A 16,022-nucleotide genomic window follows, 5' to 3' on the forward strand; every position below is an offset into this window, starting at 1 on the left:
CATTCCAGCGACGTTTCACTGTGCAGGACTCAAACTGAATGAATTGCGTTGCGTTGGTATTGGTGCGCCAGAAATGGGTACAAAGCGGTCAGCCCCCCAAATCTTTCATATTTCACAGCAACTGCAGAGTGCCAAGCACATACAGGCCTTGTCTTCTCATTTAAGGGGGGACACTGGCCACCAAAATTAGCAAAAAAAATTAATTTTTGGTATTTTATTTGCAGTCTGCAGGTCCCAATGAATGTACCTGCGAGATATAGCTGCACCATAAGTATTTACAACACTGTCGCCCTTTGAAGTTGCCTAAATGACCATTTTTGCCTGCATTTCCAAACTTCGTGCCCTGTTTTTCTGAGCCAATTTTTTCCCACTAGGCCAGCTGTTGGGTACATCTCAGGATGTAGTGATTAGATTTGTGTCATTTTTGCTGCATTTGAAAGCTTATGAACTGAACAGTGCAACGAAACCACACAAATATAAAATTTCTTTTTGCTAGCGCAACTTTTTATGCAGTTTGTTTTATGAAAATATTGGTAATTGATGACCTTACATTTAACAAGTTTACAGCAATGTACAGGAACAATGCTAATATTACAACTGTGGTATAGTTGCACTCCCTAGTTTTTCTAGAACACAAAGGGATAAGAAGTATTCAAGTATCTCGTAGGTAGATAATGAAAAAAACTGCCCGAAATGGAATGGCATAACATGTTGCACAATTCTGAACTTGCACCGCATCGACTAAAACTGGCTGCATATTTGTGCTCAGAATGTTAAAATGCAGTTGTGTAAATCTGAAGCACAAAGGTTAAAAAATAACAAAAATGACTTCAAGATCAGTGTCCCCCCTCAAGTTTTTACAGCAAATCTGTAAATGGCTAGGATCCAGCAGATCGTCTCCGGTCCCAGAGCGATGTAGACAAGAATCGCTAGCGAGCATGGCGCCACATTTGCGGAGCCCACTCAAATCCCCGGAATCGTAAAACTGCGCGCCACACCCCCGGGGCATGGAAAAAATCATACAAAATTAAAAAGGTCCTAGGGCCTTTATAGAGCATGCGCCGTGATTACCATACCCGCGCTATAATAAATTTCTACCCACGATTCCTGTGTGTTTTGTAGCGTAAGCTACACTGGCCGAGGTTGAGGAGTTTCGGGTGTGCCGTGAAGGGCCGTTCTGCGCAACCGCTAAGGTTTACAAGCGCGAGGGGCATTGGATTGTATTCGATTCGATTGGATTTGGATTGGATTGGATTAAAGTGTATTGTGTTGGATTGTGTTGCGTCATAACCGCAGCAGACGCACTAGCGCCGGCGCGTGCCCAGGTGTGCGCCTCAACTGCGCAGTAGCCAAGTCTGACGCTGCGTCGCTCCAGCCGCTTGATAGCCATTTCACGTGGCTCGTGAAGAGCCGTGCTGAGCATGCGCGAGGAGCAGTGACTCGACAGGACTGGACTTTCAGTTGATAACCACGAACAATGCTCAATCGCAAATTACAAACAAACGTGTTTTGCTTCTTGCACCCCTTGGACTACGACCAGTCAAACCTCACGTTGAGGCTCGGCAACGCAGCTTTTGCTGGCCATCCCTCTTCACGGGGTAGAAGGGCTGTGAATTTTTTACACTGCTAATGGTTTTAATACTTTTTCAGAGCACAAAAAGTCTGTTCAAAACACACATGCTTATTAACCGAGCTCGTGGTAGTCAGGCCGAAGAAATTTGACACTGCTAGTTGAGCTTTGACAATTTTAATGCAGCCGAAATAACTGCCGCTCAGGAACATTCAGGCGCATTATGCTCTGTGGACTGTTTAAAAACACTGATTGAAACAACACGTACATGTTGAGCAAGCGAGTGTCTCCTCCAGTGTCCTTTCACTCTGTACACAATCCTCTCGTGTCTGCATCTCGCGTTTCGTCGTTTCTCGATTTGTGACTCGCCATAAAAATGTGGTGCCTACACTCTGCCCTCTCTTTCGATAGTGCGGCTGGAAGTCTACATTCACATCTGAGAGTTTGTTTTATGTGCCACAGTTGGCCACATATCTGCTCAAACAATCCTGTGGTCAAAGTGCGAGCCTCTGAGAGAAGAACAAAAAGAAATATTTCCGAGTTTAGGTAACAACACGAGAGCTTCGTATAGCAACAGTCTATCTACATGTAAGGAGCGTGGTTAAGCTGACAAGCTGGCAACAGTCGATACTATGCAGAAACAGTTCAAATACAGCTTGAAATAGTTTCACAATTCGAACAGTGCACGAGAAGAAATGCACTTTCTACTCTAACAAGAAGCTGCCTTCACCATTTTTCTGTCTTTTTTCCCACAAGAATCACTTCCCAGTGACAAAACTTTTTTTTAACAGGGTCTCAATCACAGCTCAGTTGTGACCAAAAGGTCAAGTCAGCATTGTAAAATTAGTTGAAAGCATCTAAGAAGTACTTTTTGTTTGTTTCGTGAAATCAAGAGAAATGCACTACTTTGCCGCCCCTTCGGCTAAAACCACGCTTGGGAAAAAATCCGCACATTCTGCTCTTCAACGGCAAATATAGCAACACCTACATTCTACCATTCCATTGATATTCACAGCACCGCCACATCAGCCAGAAAGAAAGAATAAAAAAAGTCCAGAACGGCACACACTTGATACCTTTCGCGAGGGCAAACGCACGCAGCAAAGTCAATCATTCCACGCGCAATAATCCCTCTTGTCTCGAAGATGAGCGCACCGTGGCAGGACACCTTCAAATAAGCTCAGGCTAGCAGTCATGTTGACAGCATCATCACAAGTTGAGAAGCCGTGTGGCTCGTTGCTCAAGTTCTAAAAGCGGAATCTATGTTCCTTTCTCTTTCTTTTCAGAAACTGCTCTGACTTATACAGTTTGTTCGTATTCAAAGGCAGCCATTGTATCGAATACCCGCTACCCTCTGACTCTGCAAGGCTCCTTCAATTCAGTGTGGCCATAAGTGGAGGGTTATCTGTACAACACTTTTGGCGTGACCTCAACTCGCATAACCCTCCACAGAAAGGCTCGGCTTGAGTTCAGCACCGGTGCGTCATAAGAAAGAAAACTACGCAGTAGGTTTAAGGGAATTATGAAAAGTAACAACCAATCATAGTAGTGAGAAACAATGTTTAAAAAAAAGTTCAAAATCTGACAGACTTTGGAGCGTTGATGTAATAACGTCCTGTGGTTACTCAAGGACTAGAAATCCTTTACTATTCAAGTATCCAAAATGAACAAAGCCACTTGCTGCAACAGCTTTTGTGAAACCTGTGCACGCGCAAGAGAAAATTGGTGTTCGTTGTGCCTCAAATGCCCTAGCGTCTTCTTAGCCACCCTGCTTCAGGTGACGCAAAGCTCGCATTACAATTTCTATTCTCGCGTGCTGCAAAGTTTAAGATGTGTGACAATCAGCACATATTAGATTTTCTTTTTCCAAACAATAGATATCATTCATATTAGGAGCACATAGTGTTCCACCACTGTGCATCCGATAAGCAACCAGGGCAGACAACTACGATTTTGTGGAGGCACAGAAGGTTCACTGCCCCTGTTTAGCCTTTGCAAAGAGGATGTGATGGAAGGCAATGTCTGTTTTGACTGAATACGTTGTTCGATAAGGCATTGTGCCTGTACTGAATCTGCCTGAAAGGTCTTCACTCACTAACAAATACAAAACCGGATAATGCAGCTTCAGGGAACTCTTGTCAAGCATTGAGCGGGCTGAACCATGCAAGTCAGCACACTCAAATTGAAGACTCCTTCTACTTCGTGGAGACACCGGTTGTTGGTGCAAACCTTGCAGTAAGTATTCCATCAGCTCTGATCTTTTCAGCTAACAAAGCAATTTCTCCGTCTCCAAGGCCACCGGCGAGCTCTACAACACAGCAGTGACTGCTCTAATGGCACATACTCTTCACTAACAATGTCTACATATAATTTATTGAGGCTACGAGCCATTATTTATGATACATATCCGCCCAGAGTGACTTGAACGAAACACTGACATGCAGAGCATCGTTCGACAAGTACGATGGCAAGTCCAAAGCAGTGCAGTATAAGAGTATTTGCTCACACAGCAGGGGGAAAGAGTCCGCAAAGGCGGCTGCGAGCCCCAAACCACAGTTCATTCGTTCCACCTAAACTAAAGGACGTCTCCGAAGGGCACAGTTCAATCCTCAAGGTCGTGCCACAGAAGAAGCAGTGGATGGAAGTAGAAGGCGCATCGCGATGCGTCGCTCAGAAGCTTGGCTCGAAAAGGAGTCGCCGAACCCCTTTCAAACACACACATACACACGCCAACAATGAAGCAAGAACTTTGTACACAGCTTTTAAGAGGCCAGCAGAGTCTGGTGGGTTCGCCTTTTCAAAACGCCGCCGTCTGAACACGTGGTTCGAGTATGGGCGTAGGGGTCGCCAAGACGAATCCACAATTTTACGGAGGCAAGTTCAAGGGTCACTGCTCACACAAAGGAGTAGGTGTTTTCGACGGCGCGGCCGTGCGGCAGGTGGGCCGCTTGCAGGTTGTCGAGGGACGACGAGTGGAGACGCACGGACCCGCTGTAGGTGAGCAGGTCCCCCTCGGTGCTGCCGTTGGTGCCCGGCGCGAGCACAAAGTCCGTGAGTGTCACGTCCGAGGAGCCGCCGGACTCGAGGGGAATCGGGTGCATCCGGAAGTACTCCAGCATGTCGAAGATGGTCTCGAACCACAGGTGCTGCACCCGGCACTGCTCTTCCGGGTTCAGGGTCATGCGCAGGTGCTGGGCGGGAAGAAAACGACGTGAGCTGGCAATGTAGCTCCTTAGGCGTCCTTTTTACTTTTGCCTCTACCACTGACACAGGTTTTGTTTCCTCTCTAGCCATTTACCTCCGTTTGTTTAGCATGCAGGCTTATATTTTGCTACTACTAGTTTTTATACTGCACTACGATGTGAACGGGCTAGCTGGTTCAAAAACAGGGCAAAAAAAGAAGAATGGGCCAGGAGAATGAAGAGTGCTCTCTGGACCTATAGTTCATACCACAAGCTGCATGCAGCACTGTGGAGGCTACATTGTTGTCAATAGAGCCCCGACTGAGGGGGCCTAACTCAGCGCGAAGGAAAGCGAGAATAGGCGCCGAGGCCTACGCGGTTCCACCTGTCGAGAGGGGAGACTGAAAGGTCCTTTGAAAACCCCTTTCATTGTGAGTTAGGTGCCCTCAGTGGGCGCTCCATTGACAACAATGTAGCCTCCACAGTGCTGCATGCAGCTTGTGGTATGAACTATAGACTGCAAGCACCTGCTGTGAATAGCAGGATTGGGAGTTCCATGAACAGGACTAGTATGCACGACTGGGAGGAAGAATTCCATGAATTACGCGCGTATGGACTTTTTCTTTTTTTCCGAATTCTCCGGAAACATCAAAGTAGTTCTCCGTGCAACAGCATTCGGGCAATGATGCAGTGATTCTCTTGCCACTAGGCAAGAGAATCTTGCTTCAAATTTATTTAAGAATCGGCATGACCCTGTAAATCCCACTCTGAGGACTTCACCAGGAGGAGCACGAACATTATCACAGCCACCTGCCTTGCAACAGCACACCCTCGGCAGAGAGCTGCACATGCCTGAAGCATGAACGGTGACAGCTTCTGCTATACTCGAGTGCAAGCTTAAAACGGCAATAGCTCATGTAGTGCACCACTCGTTGAAGTGACGAACCTGTGACGTCAATGTACGCGTGCATTCCAAGTAATATCGTCTGCCTTTTATCACCCAGTTGTTTGTCGTCACAGTAATTTATCAGCAGATTAGGCCCAAAAGAGGTCAGGGAAACGACGTGTGCCACATTCAGCATACTAGCCGTCAGTAATGGCTCGCTGCGCCACATGAAGGGACTGCGGCGATGAGGTGCAGAATAACTTCCATTGTTGCTTGTAAGTTGTACCCGAGAGTATAACAGAACAGAAATCCCTGCAAAGGAGGGGGTAGGGCATGACAGGTGTGACAGAGTCCTCTCACCTTGGCCCTCCCCTGGAAGTTGAAGGTGAGCACGCATTCGCCCTTGCGCGTCTCGGACTGGCGCACCAGGAACACGCCGTGGCCCAGGGGGCCCTCCCGCAGCACCAGCTGGGCCGCATCGCTCCTGGACAGCGTCCCGTGGAACCACGGGTACTCCCGCAGCGACTGGTACAGGTCTCCTCCTCCCCCTCCTCCTCCACTGCCCGTCCCACCCCCTTCCCCGCCCGACGACGACGCACCGCCCTCCACAGTTGCCAGGGGCAGAGCGGTCTCCCCTCCGCCACTCCCCCCTCCCCCACTGATGGCCACAACCGAGGGTGCCGCAGGAGGCAACGCCACGATGGCGTCAACGCTCGCGGCTGCTGTGGTGCGGGTCGCAGCATCACCCGCCGCAGCGGCTACGGCAGTCGTCTCGGCAGGAACCTCTGCGAGGAAGGGGAGGCACCACGGGCGTGAAGACCCTTACAATGGCAGGGGTGTTACAAGGTTGTCTCCAGCGAGGATGTGTTGTTGGTTGGTGCAAACATGAGTGCATGCTTAACAGCGATAAACATATGCACATACGCACAAATTTTTTTTAAGCCACGGCGAAAGTGCATAGGTTACAAAAATTCAAAGTACAAGATTACCTCTCAAGCAAGGCTGAGATGTTTTACACCGTTAAGCTAGAGGGACATTTCTTTCTTACCACCAAAATACTTTGGCCGCAGTTAAACGTTGAGCTTATGATTTGAATTCTTTGTGGGCCAGAAACCTTTGGCGTGGCCTAGAAAATTTTGACGAAGACTGTACATGCCTCACAAAGGTATTATTAGGCTGTTGCCCCTTCCTCCAATGATATCTCAATCCTCAGTATATTAGTCTCTGTATATTAGACTCATAAATTTCGAGAATCCCTGAACTTATCGATAAATGCCTTTGCCTTTGGATACACGTTCACCACAGGCCCTGCCTGGCTCTGAAAGAGCCACGAAACCTGAAACATACAAAACAAAGCGCTAGGAAAAACTGTGATAAACTTGCACTACAGAGGCCTGTGCTAGAATTACTGATTGGAGAGTGTTACATTTTTAATCCTACTGAAAAAGTGCTGTGGTTATCGTGGCTTATGCAAGAAAATGATTGGGAAACAGGCGCGATGCCTTTTCTTCTTTTCAAGCTGCTACTGCAGCACAAAGGTTTGGCAGAAGTCACAAATATGAAGGTATAGTGGTTCAACTCTAAAAGTGGAATGTATGGCAAAAAATTTATATTCTAAATTCCTTCCCCACCACTTCCATTCAGCGTCGTCAGAAACTGCAGCGACACATTCAAAGATCAACTTTCAGACACCTTTTGACGCTTGCAGGCATGCCGAACCACCTTATTTACAGTTTTGAGATTTTCAACATCTGCACGATTTCAACATCTTTTGTGCTTGATAGGTCGTACTGGATTCAATGCTGCTGCCAGCAATAACTCTTGCCTTAAAATTCCAGTGGTAAGGGACCACCTAGATGCAACATTAATGGCTACAGGAAGCATGCCACGGCACAGTGAGCGCAGAAAATAAGTGCACCGCTTACTTTTGGGATTTGAGTGCTGTTCTCGAAGCCTTGCCAAGGACTCCGAAGGTGACGTAGCCAACTTGGGCCTGCTGCAGCAGTAGTGAGAAGACAAAAGCAAGAAGCAGGCTCTAATCACATCTGCAGCACTAACAAACCATTCGTTCCCTTGGTCTTCAATGAAACAAAGCAAGCCCTCGAAAACAGGGCGAAACCAAAGAAGCCGTGTGTGTAAATGTTAAGCCCCTTCAGGGTGAATTAGCGTATAATTTGAAAATAAAGACCCGAGGAGTTGAACAGCCTTACACACTATCGTCGAATGTGTCGCCTAGGTGCCGCATACAATAGCGGATCGTGGACAGCCACGACTTCATGCTGTCCGCGTCGTTTGCTTCCACGACATACTCAATGTTGTGGTCGGCCTGCAAGGAAGAATATAAAAGGTTCCGTCAATTGGTATCATGCAAAAACGAGCAAAAAAAAAAAAGAACAACACGAAAAACCAGAAAGTGAACAACGTGGATCACTGCGTAGCTCTCATAAAGACCAGTCTCTTTCAGTGCATTTTAGCTTCGTTTGCATTTTTTTTTGCGGGTGATGAACAAGACGACAAGAGAGCAAAGCTACACAGGTAGTAATTTCCTCCTTCGTTATTTGTGCACACAATCAATACTAAAACCTTTCCCACCTTTGGGTGAAATGCTTCAGCCCATGAAGTAAATAAATCATGTCATCACAGAGCCGGGTAATTTGAATGTCCCCTTTTAATATGAACTAAGAACCTTATTCGGCTCATCTTTATTCTAACCTGCCACGGTGGCTCAGTGGCTAAGGTGTTGCGCTGCTGAGCACGAGGACGCGGGTCCTATTCTTAATCGCGGCAGCCGCTTTTCGATAGAGGCGAAAAGCAAAAACGCCAGTGTGTACGAGATTTCGGCGCACGTTAAAGATCCCCAGGAGGCCAAAATTATTCCGGAGCCCTCCACTATGGTGTGCCTCATCACCTGCGTTGCGCCAGCGCGTTAAACCCCACAATCAATCAATCATCTTTGTTCTATTATTATCATTGTTTCACCCCCCAATACCCTTCCCCAGATCGTAACGGCTAAACAGGGGCTGCACATTTGGAGATGTATTCACATGCAACGTGCCCCCCCCTTTTTTTTGTTGGCTTGCAATAAATACGGAGTTGCCATGCTGGGCAGAGCAAGACACCTCCCAGCATTTTGTACCCCAAGCGGAATATGCAGTAAGGTTGCACTCCCCTAAAGCTCACAGTCCACATAAACAGGTGCGCTCACAAATTCTGGCACCACCTGAAAGCACTGCACAAAGCAAAGCAGAAAAAAAAAAAAGACATACATATATTGATCATAATACTATTGCAAGAAGCAGTCCTACATATAAGCCAACAGTACTGTTGTGAATCATTTGATGACTGCAACGTTCACTTGATTTGGCTGACATTTTAAAGTCAATTACACCTGCCCTGGCTTGAATCTAATTCCCAAGAACACAGGTACATCATGATCAATCACTCCTGCGACACCACCAAATTTGAAGCTGGAACGGTGAGAGGTCATCCTTTTAATTACGAAATGATGAATGACATAACAAACCTAGGACACACATGACAACTTCGAAAGCCATTTCTGCCGCATTACCCGTAATTTTATGAGGTTAATTAGTGCAAATTGAACGCAACATATCAGTCAGAGGCTGCTTTTTTTTGTCGTTCGGTTTATAAGAGTAACCCAAACTTTGGCACGACATTCAGAAAAATCTCCCTCCTATTCAGTCATCAAAATGTGATCCAATTTCTTAAATCTAGAATTTAAGGAGCCTATAGTTCATATCACAAGCTAGCTGCAGCACTGTGGAGGCTACATTGTTATCAATAGAGAGCCCACTGAGGGCTCCTAATCCGCCGTGAAGGGGTTCCTGAAAGGACATTCCCTTCTCCCCTCTCGGCAAGTGGCACCACAAGGCCTCGGCGCCTTTTGTCGCTTCCTTCACGGTGAGTTAGGCGCCCTGAGGGGGACAACAATGTAGCCTCCACAGTGCTGCAGCTAGCTTGTGATATGAACGATAGATTGCAAGGTTTCTAGCCATAAACAAACAGCAAGTCAGCAAACTACAATTGGCACAGAAACACTGTACTTGCACCTTTAAAAAGTGACCACGTGCTCACTTTCGCACTTGCCTTGAGCACGAAGGTGTTCTCATGATCAGGCATTTCTAGAGCTGTTGTCTCCCTGGCGTCATGGATCAGGAAGCAAAACACGCCACTCCGGGGCCTTAAGGACTGCAGTATCAGGAAAACAGACACGTGGCAGATGCATTTTCAGGCAGAGAAACCACTCATAAGAGTCAGGCAAAAAACAACGTTTACAACACGTGCACTAGCAGACTGCAAAATAAAGATCACGGCTTGCCCAATGTTGACACAGAAAATCGTTAGCATCAATTTCTTTCAGGCTGTCTCAAAAATAAGTCAGTGTTCAGCAGTCGAAAACGGACATTGAAGACAAAATACAAGTTGCTCTAGATAAACAGATTAACTCACTGAGAACACAAATATACCACTCTTTCTTTAAAGCAAGATAGAAAATAGCAAAAACGTGAAGACAGGTGTCGCGGCCCCGTACAACTTACACTGGAAGTGGTTAACATTGCATGACAAATGGTTTAAAGGAGCCATGAAGAGAAAATGCAAGTTGGTTTTATTCGAAAGATTTCGTGTTTTATAATGCCCCCAGCGCTTGTCCGGATACAAACGGTGCTTTATTCACTGAGAAATTAAACAATTTAGGTTAAAATTTTGATTTTCCCGCTCAATCGTGCGTTTTCGTGGTCCCAAGTGACATCACGGGAACCGACCGCTCTGCAGCCTAGAGTACCTTTATTCACGCATCCGCCGTACAGGGTAGAGACACGTAACGCTGGCGCCGCCATGTTCGGTTGCTCGCTCGCCGCCGAAGCAAGTCATTGTGTCAAAACCGCGCTAAAATTATCGCCGCAACGCGGTTTACTGAAGAAGTTTGAATCATATTGTCTGTTTCGCGTTGCTAGGTCTCGTGGGAAACGAAAAGAATAACGCGTTGAGCCCGTTGGCCCAATTGCGGCGGCACGGGACCGTTCAAAGGTTGTCTCCACCCTGTACAGCGGTGTTGGTTTGTTCCCGCGTTTCTTTACGTTCCGTAACCTAGATGGCGCCACCATACCGTGGCAAGCGTTTGGTTTGTTTTTGCCCGCATTTAAACCTGGCTTGTTTTTGTTCTGGGAGAAAATATTCGTTCCCTGAAACAGTGCTCGCTCGACAAATGGGGTCACGTAAGACACCGTTGCTTGCGTCAATCGGCCAGTGTCGTCTGAGACAACCCCAAGCCCCGTAGTGCTGTGCAGCTAAACCAAAGCATGCTGTGCGCAGTACGAACAGCAGAACGCATCAGTACTTCTATGTTTACATGTGCTTTCGTAACTTCCACTGTTTGTCCCATCATTCTTATTGCTTTGTAAAGAATGTGCCCTAAATTTAAGCGCAAATCGCTCGTTCGTCTAGTTTGTAAGCTCTACCTAATTTGCGTCTGCTTCTGCCAGCCTCCGCCAATCGCAGAGCTTAGCCCATGTGACATCACAGGTTCTGTTGCGGGAAATGAGCTGGTGGGTCGCATGACCATTCCCGTTTTTCCTAATTATGTAGCTTATTTGAGCGAAGTTTACGTTAAAAGTGGTGTCAGTATGATTCTAACGACACAATCTTTTGAATGAACCAAACTTGTGTTTTCTCTTCATGGCTCCTTTAACAATTCGCCTTTAGAAGTATGTAAAAACTTAATAGCAGTTTTTGTAGTGTCATTATTGAACATCAAAAAACAAAACGAAAGCTAGCAACAATATCATGAGAGCACAGCCGATAGAACCCCAGATGCCAACAAGTTCGTTTCAGTTACGGTGCAATGCCTGGTGCAATACCTGGTCAGATAATTGCACGACCCTTGTACTGTACCGTGGGCATAGCCGCAGTTATTGTGTCAGTCTGTGTGCTTCCACTGCACTAAAAAAAAAGATGGTTATTTTGGCTAAGGTCAGTATTTTCAAATGTACAGAACGTCCAGCGAACGCAGCGCCTTCCCTAGCTCCCACTCGATGGTGCTACCCCTTCACACTAGAGACATGGGAGGTGGCCCTGGCCAGCTCATCCCTTCGTGATCAGCGCTGACTGCTGGAGCCGGGGACTGAGGGTTCCACTTATGATCACCCTTTTCTTGCTCCCCTTCCCCATTCCCTCTCCTTTTACACTCTAATAAACGCTTGTCCAGCCATTCATAGGGCAGTTCCACTATGTGAGGAGGCATGTGCGAGCTAAGCACGAGCGGTTGGTTCGACACCAACATTCATACAGCCTAATAAAGACAATACGCGTTTCTTCAACAAAGCGTACAATAGTGATCACGGGTCCCATACGAAATCATTTTGCTTAGTGGTCTGGAGCAGCAAAAGCCGTGGGAGTTCGGGGAAGCACGACTGATTTCACCGAAACCATGGCGGAAACTAACAAAACTGCTCAGAACATGGTAGCGTTGTATTTGGTTGCTTCTATACCACTATACATCGCTGCTACCTTGCTTGCTTCCGAGTTATCATGACGCAAATAGCGGCTGCAGCAGACGCTGTTCGTGTCATGGAATCGCTGTGAAGTAAATGACGAAGAGAAATGCGTTGCTTGATTAGTGGTTTCTCAGCAATTAAGGCATCTTTTGGCACCGGATCAACGCTAGAATGGCTATGGAAAGGTCAGACTTTCGTTCAAAACCCACTGGCTGGTTGCCTTTAGTGTCCCAAAGGGACACTAACGTGTAGAAATAGGTAGGCGTGCATAGACTGCAGTGATGAGACTAAGTACACCACTAAGACACCACTCCAAAAGGTAGCAGCCCTAAAATAACACAGAAAGCATCAAAAGCTTCAAAATTTGCATTTTTGCCCCACAAGCTTTACCACGCTGTGACTGCTGTTGCAGCATGATTGGTAATGCTCGTACAAACGTTTTTCCGGATATAACAGTAAAGCAGGAGGGATGTGTTGAACAAATACACCTGGCCACTATTGCTGAATGCATTTTGAGAACAGCCACGCAGAAACTTGAGCTAAAGAGGGCATTATAAAACATGCAGCGTCCCTAGACGGGGTAGCGTTGTTCCAGGCAATTAGTGCGCAAGTATGCTCGCTGATTCTGATTGTGGGGTTTAACGCGCCGACGCAACGTAGGCGATGAGGCGCGCCGTAGTGGAGGGCTCCGGATTAATTTCGACCACCTGGGGATGCAAGTATGCTCGCAAGACTTACAAAGGTGGTTGCAAGAGTCACCGTCCACCGTTACTGCCACTGCATGTATATGTAGCAATGTATATAATGTGTATACGCGGCTGCAAAAATAGGATATTTTTAGTGAAAGCAAAGAGGCGACAAAGGGGACCATTGCCTTAAACGTTCGTGCTGCCTGCCCCTCTTCAGTATCAGCTTTTGATGGAGGCAAAAAGCAAAAACACCTGTGTGTTCGAGATTTCGGCACACGTTAAAGATCCCCAGGTGGTCAAACGTAATCCAGAGCCCTCCACAACGGCGCGCCTCATCGCCTGTGCTGGTGCATTAAACCCCATAATCAATCAATCAACCTCGCAACTCAGTTGGCATTTAGTAAATGCTTGGCCAGCTTGGTTTTTGCCCCATGCCCTTTTCAGTGACAAAAAAAAAAAAAAAAAGGACAGAGACAGAAAAAATTGACTTTAAGCCCTTATTCCTAAACAAACAAAGTGTAGAAAATAATGGAGACAGAGAGCGAAACAGAATATAAATGGAGCTACGAAAGGTGTGGTGTACTGGTCAAACCTATTAGTCTTGTAGCCTTTAGCGTCCCCATGGAGGGAGCATGATTGATTGATTTGATTGTAGGGTTTAATGCGCCGACGCAACGTAGGCGATGAGGCGCGCCATAGTGGAGGGCTCCGGATTAATTTTGACCACCTGGGGATCTTTAACGTGCACCGAAATCTCGTACACACGGGCGTTTTTGCTTTTCGCCTCCATCAGAAAAGCGGCCGCCGCGGCCGGGAATCGAACCCGCGACCTCGTGCTCAGCAGCGCAACGCCTTAACCACTGAGCCACCGCGGCGGGTTGGAGGGAGCATGAAGACCACAGGCAAATCGGCTTCATTCAAATGACTGGGCCGTTTATACCCAACTAAAAAACTAAAACCTTTGCTGAGCCCGACGAAACATTTTATAGACCATGTAGTAAATGTTTTTAGCTACCAATCCCCGAGCCAATTTGAATGATGAAAGTCTGCGATTCATTGCTAAACTGTGAATGTCATTCCCTGGATAGCTCCCGATTGGCAGTGCCAGTATTTTTGCCATGCCGTATGTATGTACCAATGCAGAACGGAGTTGGAATTCGGAAGTAGCATTGTAAACCTCCCACTCCCTTGAGAGTTGAAGTGCATGTTAGAAGTCTGAGATTTTCTTCATACATAAGAGATAAATAATTCACTTTTATGGACAAATGAAAAAAATGTTTGCAATGCTGCAACTTTTCTCCGATCCTTGCCATTTCGACTGAGTGACAGGGTCCGAAGTGCCAAGTGCGATGCATGTAATAATATTAAATAAAGAGAAAACGCAAAGACTCATGATCAAGGGCTCACTGTTTCGGAATTTCGAATATTGAAATCTGAACGTAAACTTTGTGGAGCCTAGCGCCGCGCCCATTAGACCGAAAGTTTTCCGGGTCGGCATGCCGATTCCGGAGCTGCCCGGAGCTGACAGCGTCATCCTCGGACACGGCCGTGTTAAAGAGCCGTTCGTGTTTATCTGCCAGGGTCGTCAATGTGGAACGGTCGCACCGTCCCGTCAGTCAACAGCAGGGGACTATTCGCGAAGCAGCTTGCTTACGATAAGTGGGTGCGTGACCCTGACGCACGCGTTCAGGACCTTCGTAGATGAGCGTTGCCACGGGCGAACCTCCAAAAAACAAACAAAAAGCGGGGGACGCGAAAAACGTAAACAACCGCTGCGACGCACACGTGTGCGGCTCTCCGTCGCAAAAAAACACGCGACTAGCATCCGTTAGCACTTCGATCACGGCGCGTCCGGTACGATCACCGCTGTAATTGCTTTTTCTTTTCTGTTTTTTCGAGCGTCCGTCCGCGGAGCTGGTACTAGTCCAACTCTTGCACGGGCTTACCTTTGGTGGCGCGTAGAACTCGAGCAGATATCCGGCGATAGTTTTGACCAGAACCAGCCGGCATTTCTCCCACTTCTGGCGGCCGTCGATGTTTTCGCCGCTAACGTAGTTAACCAGACCTTCCTTCACGTGCTCGGCGGTGACTTTCGTGAGTTTCGCCTTGTCATGGTGGTGGTGTTTGTCTCCCTTGCTGCGTCGCTCTCCGTGGTGATGGTGGTGGGGCGGCGCATGCGACGATAGCTCGAGCTCGTCCGAGTGCTGCTTGTGGAAGAGCCCCTTTCCGCGCTTGAGGCCCTTGAACGAGAGCCGGCGGAAAAAGAGCCGGTGATGCGCCTTGGGCGACGCTTCGCCTTCGGAAAGGTCGCTGTAGTCCTCGTGGTTGACGCTGAGCGAGCGGAGGTTGTCCTGCGAAGAAGTCGCGCTGCTCGGCGTCTTGGCCATGGACCTCGGGGCGGCGGCGCCCAGCGGCTCCTGAGATCCGCCGCCGTTGCTGGCGGTGCTCAGCGGCCTCGCACCGACCTCGTCGATGCGTCGCCGCACTTCGGATCCGAAGTGCTCCTGGAACACGTCGGCGAAACGGCGCCCGAACTCGGCAAAGTCCACCGTGCGGGCCAGGTCTCGGTGGTCGGCCACGAAAAGCTGGTAGTTGTGGGCGAACTCGGCGGCTGCCACCCGGGCGTGCTTCTCGCAGAAGTCCGACCAGTGCGGCCGATCTTCGCCGCCGCCGCCGATCGGTGAGCCGGCCATGCTCTCAGCGGCATGCTCCCTGGGCGTGTAGGTCTGCGCGTCGCCCGGTCGGCCGCTTCCGCCGATGGCACGACCCGCCGAGCCGCAAGCTACGCCACTTCTCCGCCATTGTGCCCGTGTGTTTGTGATTCCGAGCGAGTCTGACGAGACCGACGCCGCATCCGAGTGCTTCGAAGTGGGGAACACTCACGTACCAAGTCGGAAAGGGCCACATTTGAGGCTGTCCGCACGGCGCTTGATATTGCTTTGTAGTTCCGGAACTCCCCGTTGCGCCTACTTTCCCCACATTTTTGGCGCCACAGGTCACCCCAAACACAACTGTAGAGATGACTCACAGCGCCTGCTTCGCGGTAAACTTTGGGAATGTGCTGTAGCGGGGAATCGACTTACTGCGAAGTGCGAACAGCAAAATCAAAAGCAATCTTACGCTCATTACTCATCGTAATGCCATCCGTTGTGGAGAGCAGTTTGATTCGCGCACGTTGGC

At 48.1% G+C, this 16,022-nt stretch overlaps 1 protein-coding gene across 4 annotated transcripts; it reads right to left on the reverse strand.

Annotated features, from left to right (window-relative positions):
• Positions 1-1,731: 1,731 nt before the first annotated feature.
• Positions 1,732-15,888, reverse strand: Lnk (SH2B adapter-like protein Lnk). Of its 4 annotated transcripts, none has more exons than XM_077677774.1 (6): positions 14,789-15,888; positions 9,734-9,847; positions 7,849-7,964; positions 7,564-7,631; positions 5,999-6,423; positions 1,732-4,761 (listed from the first exon to the last, which is right to left on the reverse strand). In XM_077677774.1, the coding sequence occupies exons 1-6, from the start codon at positions 15,533-15,535 to the stop codon at positions 4,465-4,467; spliced, it is 1,767 nt and encodes a 588-aa protein (XP_077533900.1). In that variant the 5' UTR covers positions 15,536-15,888; the 3' UTR covers positions 1,732-4,464. The 4 variants fall into 4 exon arrangements, with proteins under 4 accessions (XP_077533900.1, XP_077533899.1, XP_077533902.1 ...); XM_077677773.1 differs by having other exon boundaries at positions 7,564-7,634; positions 14,789-15,883; XM_077677776.1 differs by having other exon boundaries at positions 9,746-9,847; positions 14,789-15,882.
• Between the last annotated feature and the right edge of the window lie 134 nt (positions 15,889-16,022).

Source organism: Haemaphysalis longicornis, unplaced genomic scaffold (genome assembly GCF_048455015.1).
Source record: "Haemaphysalis longicornis isolate Haplotype H1 unplaced genomic scaffold, Haemaphysalis longicornis Haplotype H1 scaffold_7, whole genome shotgun sequence".
Taxonomy (NCBI): domain Eukaryota; kingdom Metazoa; phylum Arthropoda; class Arachnida; order Ixodida; family Ixodidae; genus Haemaphysalis; species Haemaphysalis longicornis.

What these genes read in the sequence shown, in the direction of transcription:
- Lnk (XM_077677773.1), bottom strand. Translation starts at nt 15,535, where the DNA reads ATGGCCGGCTCACCGATCGGCGGCGGCGGCGAAGATCGGCCGCACTGG. An exon ending in GACACATTCGACGATAGTGT is followed by an intron (nt 7,635 to 7,848) that starts GTAAGGCTGTTC and finishes CTACTGCTGCAG; the next exon opens with CAGGCCCAAGTTGGCTACGT. An exon ending in ACTTCCAGGGGAGGGCCAAG is followed by an intron (nt 4,762 to 5,998) that starts GTGAGAGGACTC and finishes CTTCCCGCCCAG; the next exon opens with CACCTGCGCATGACCCTGAA.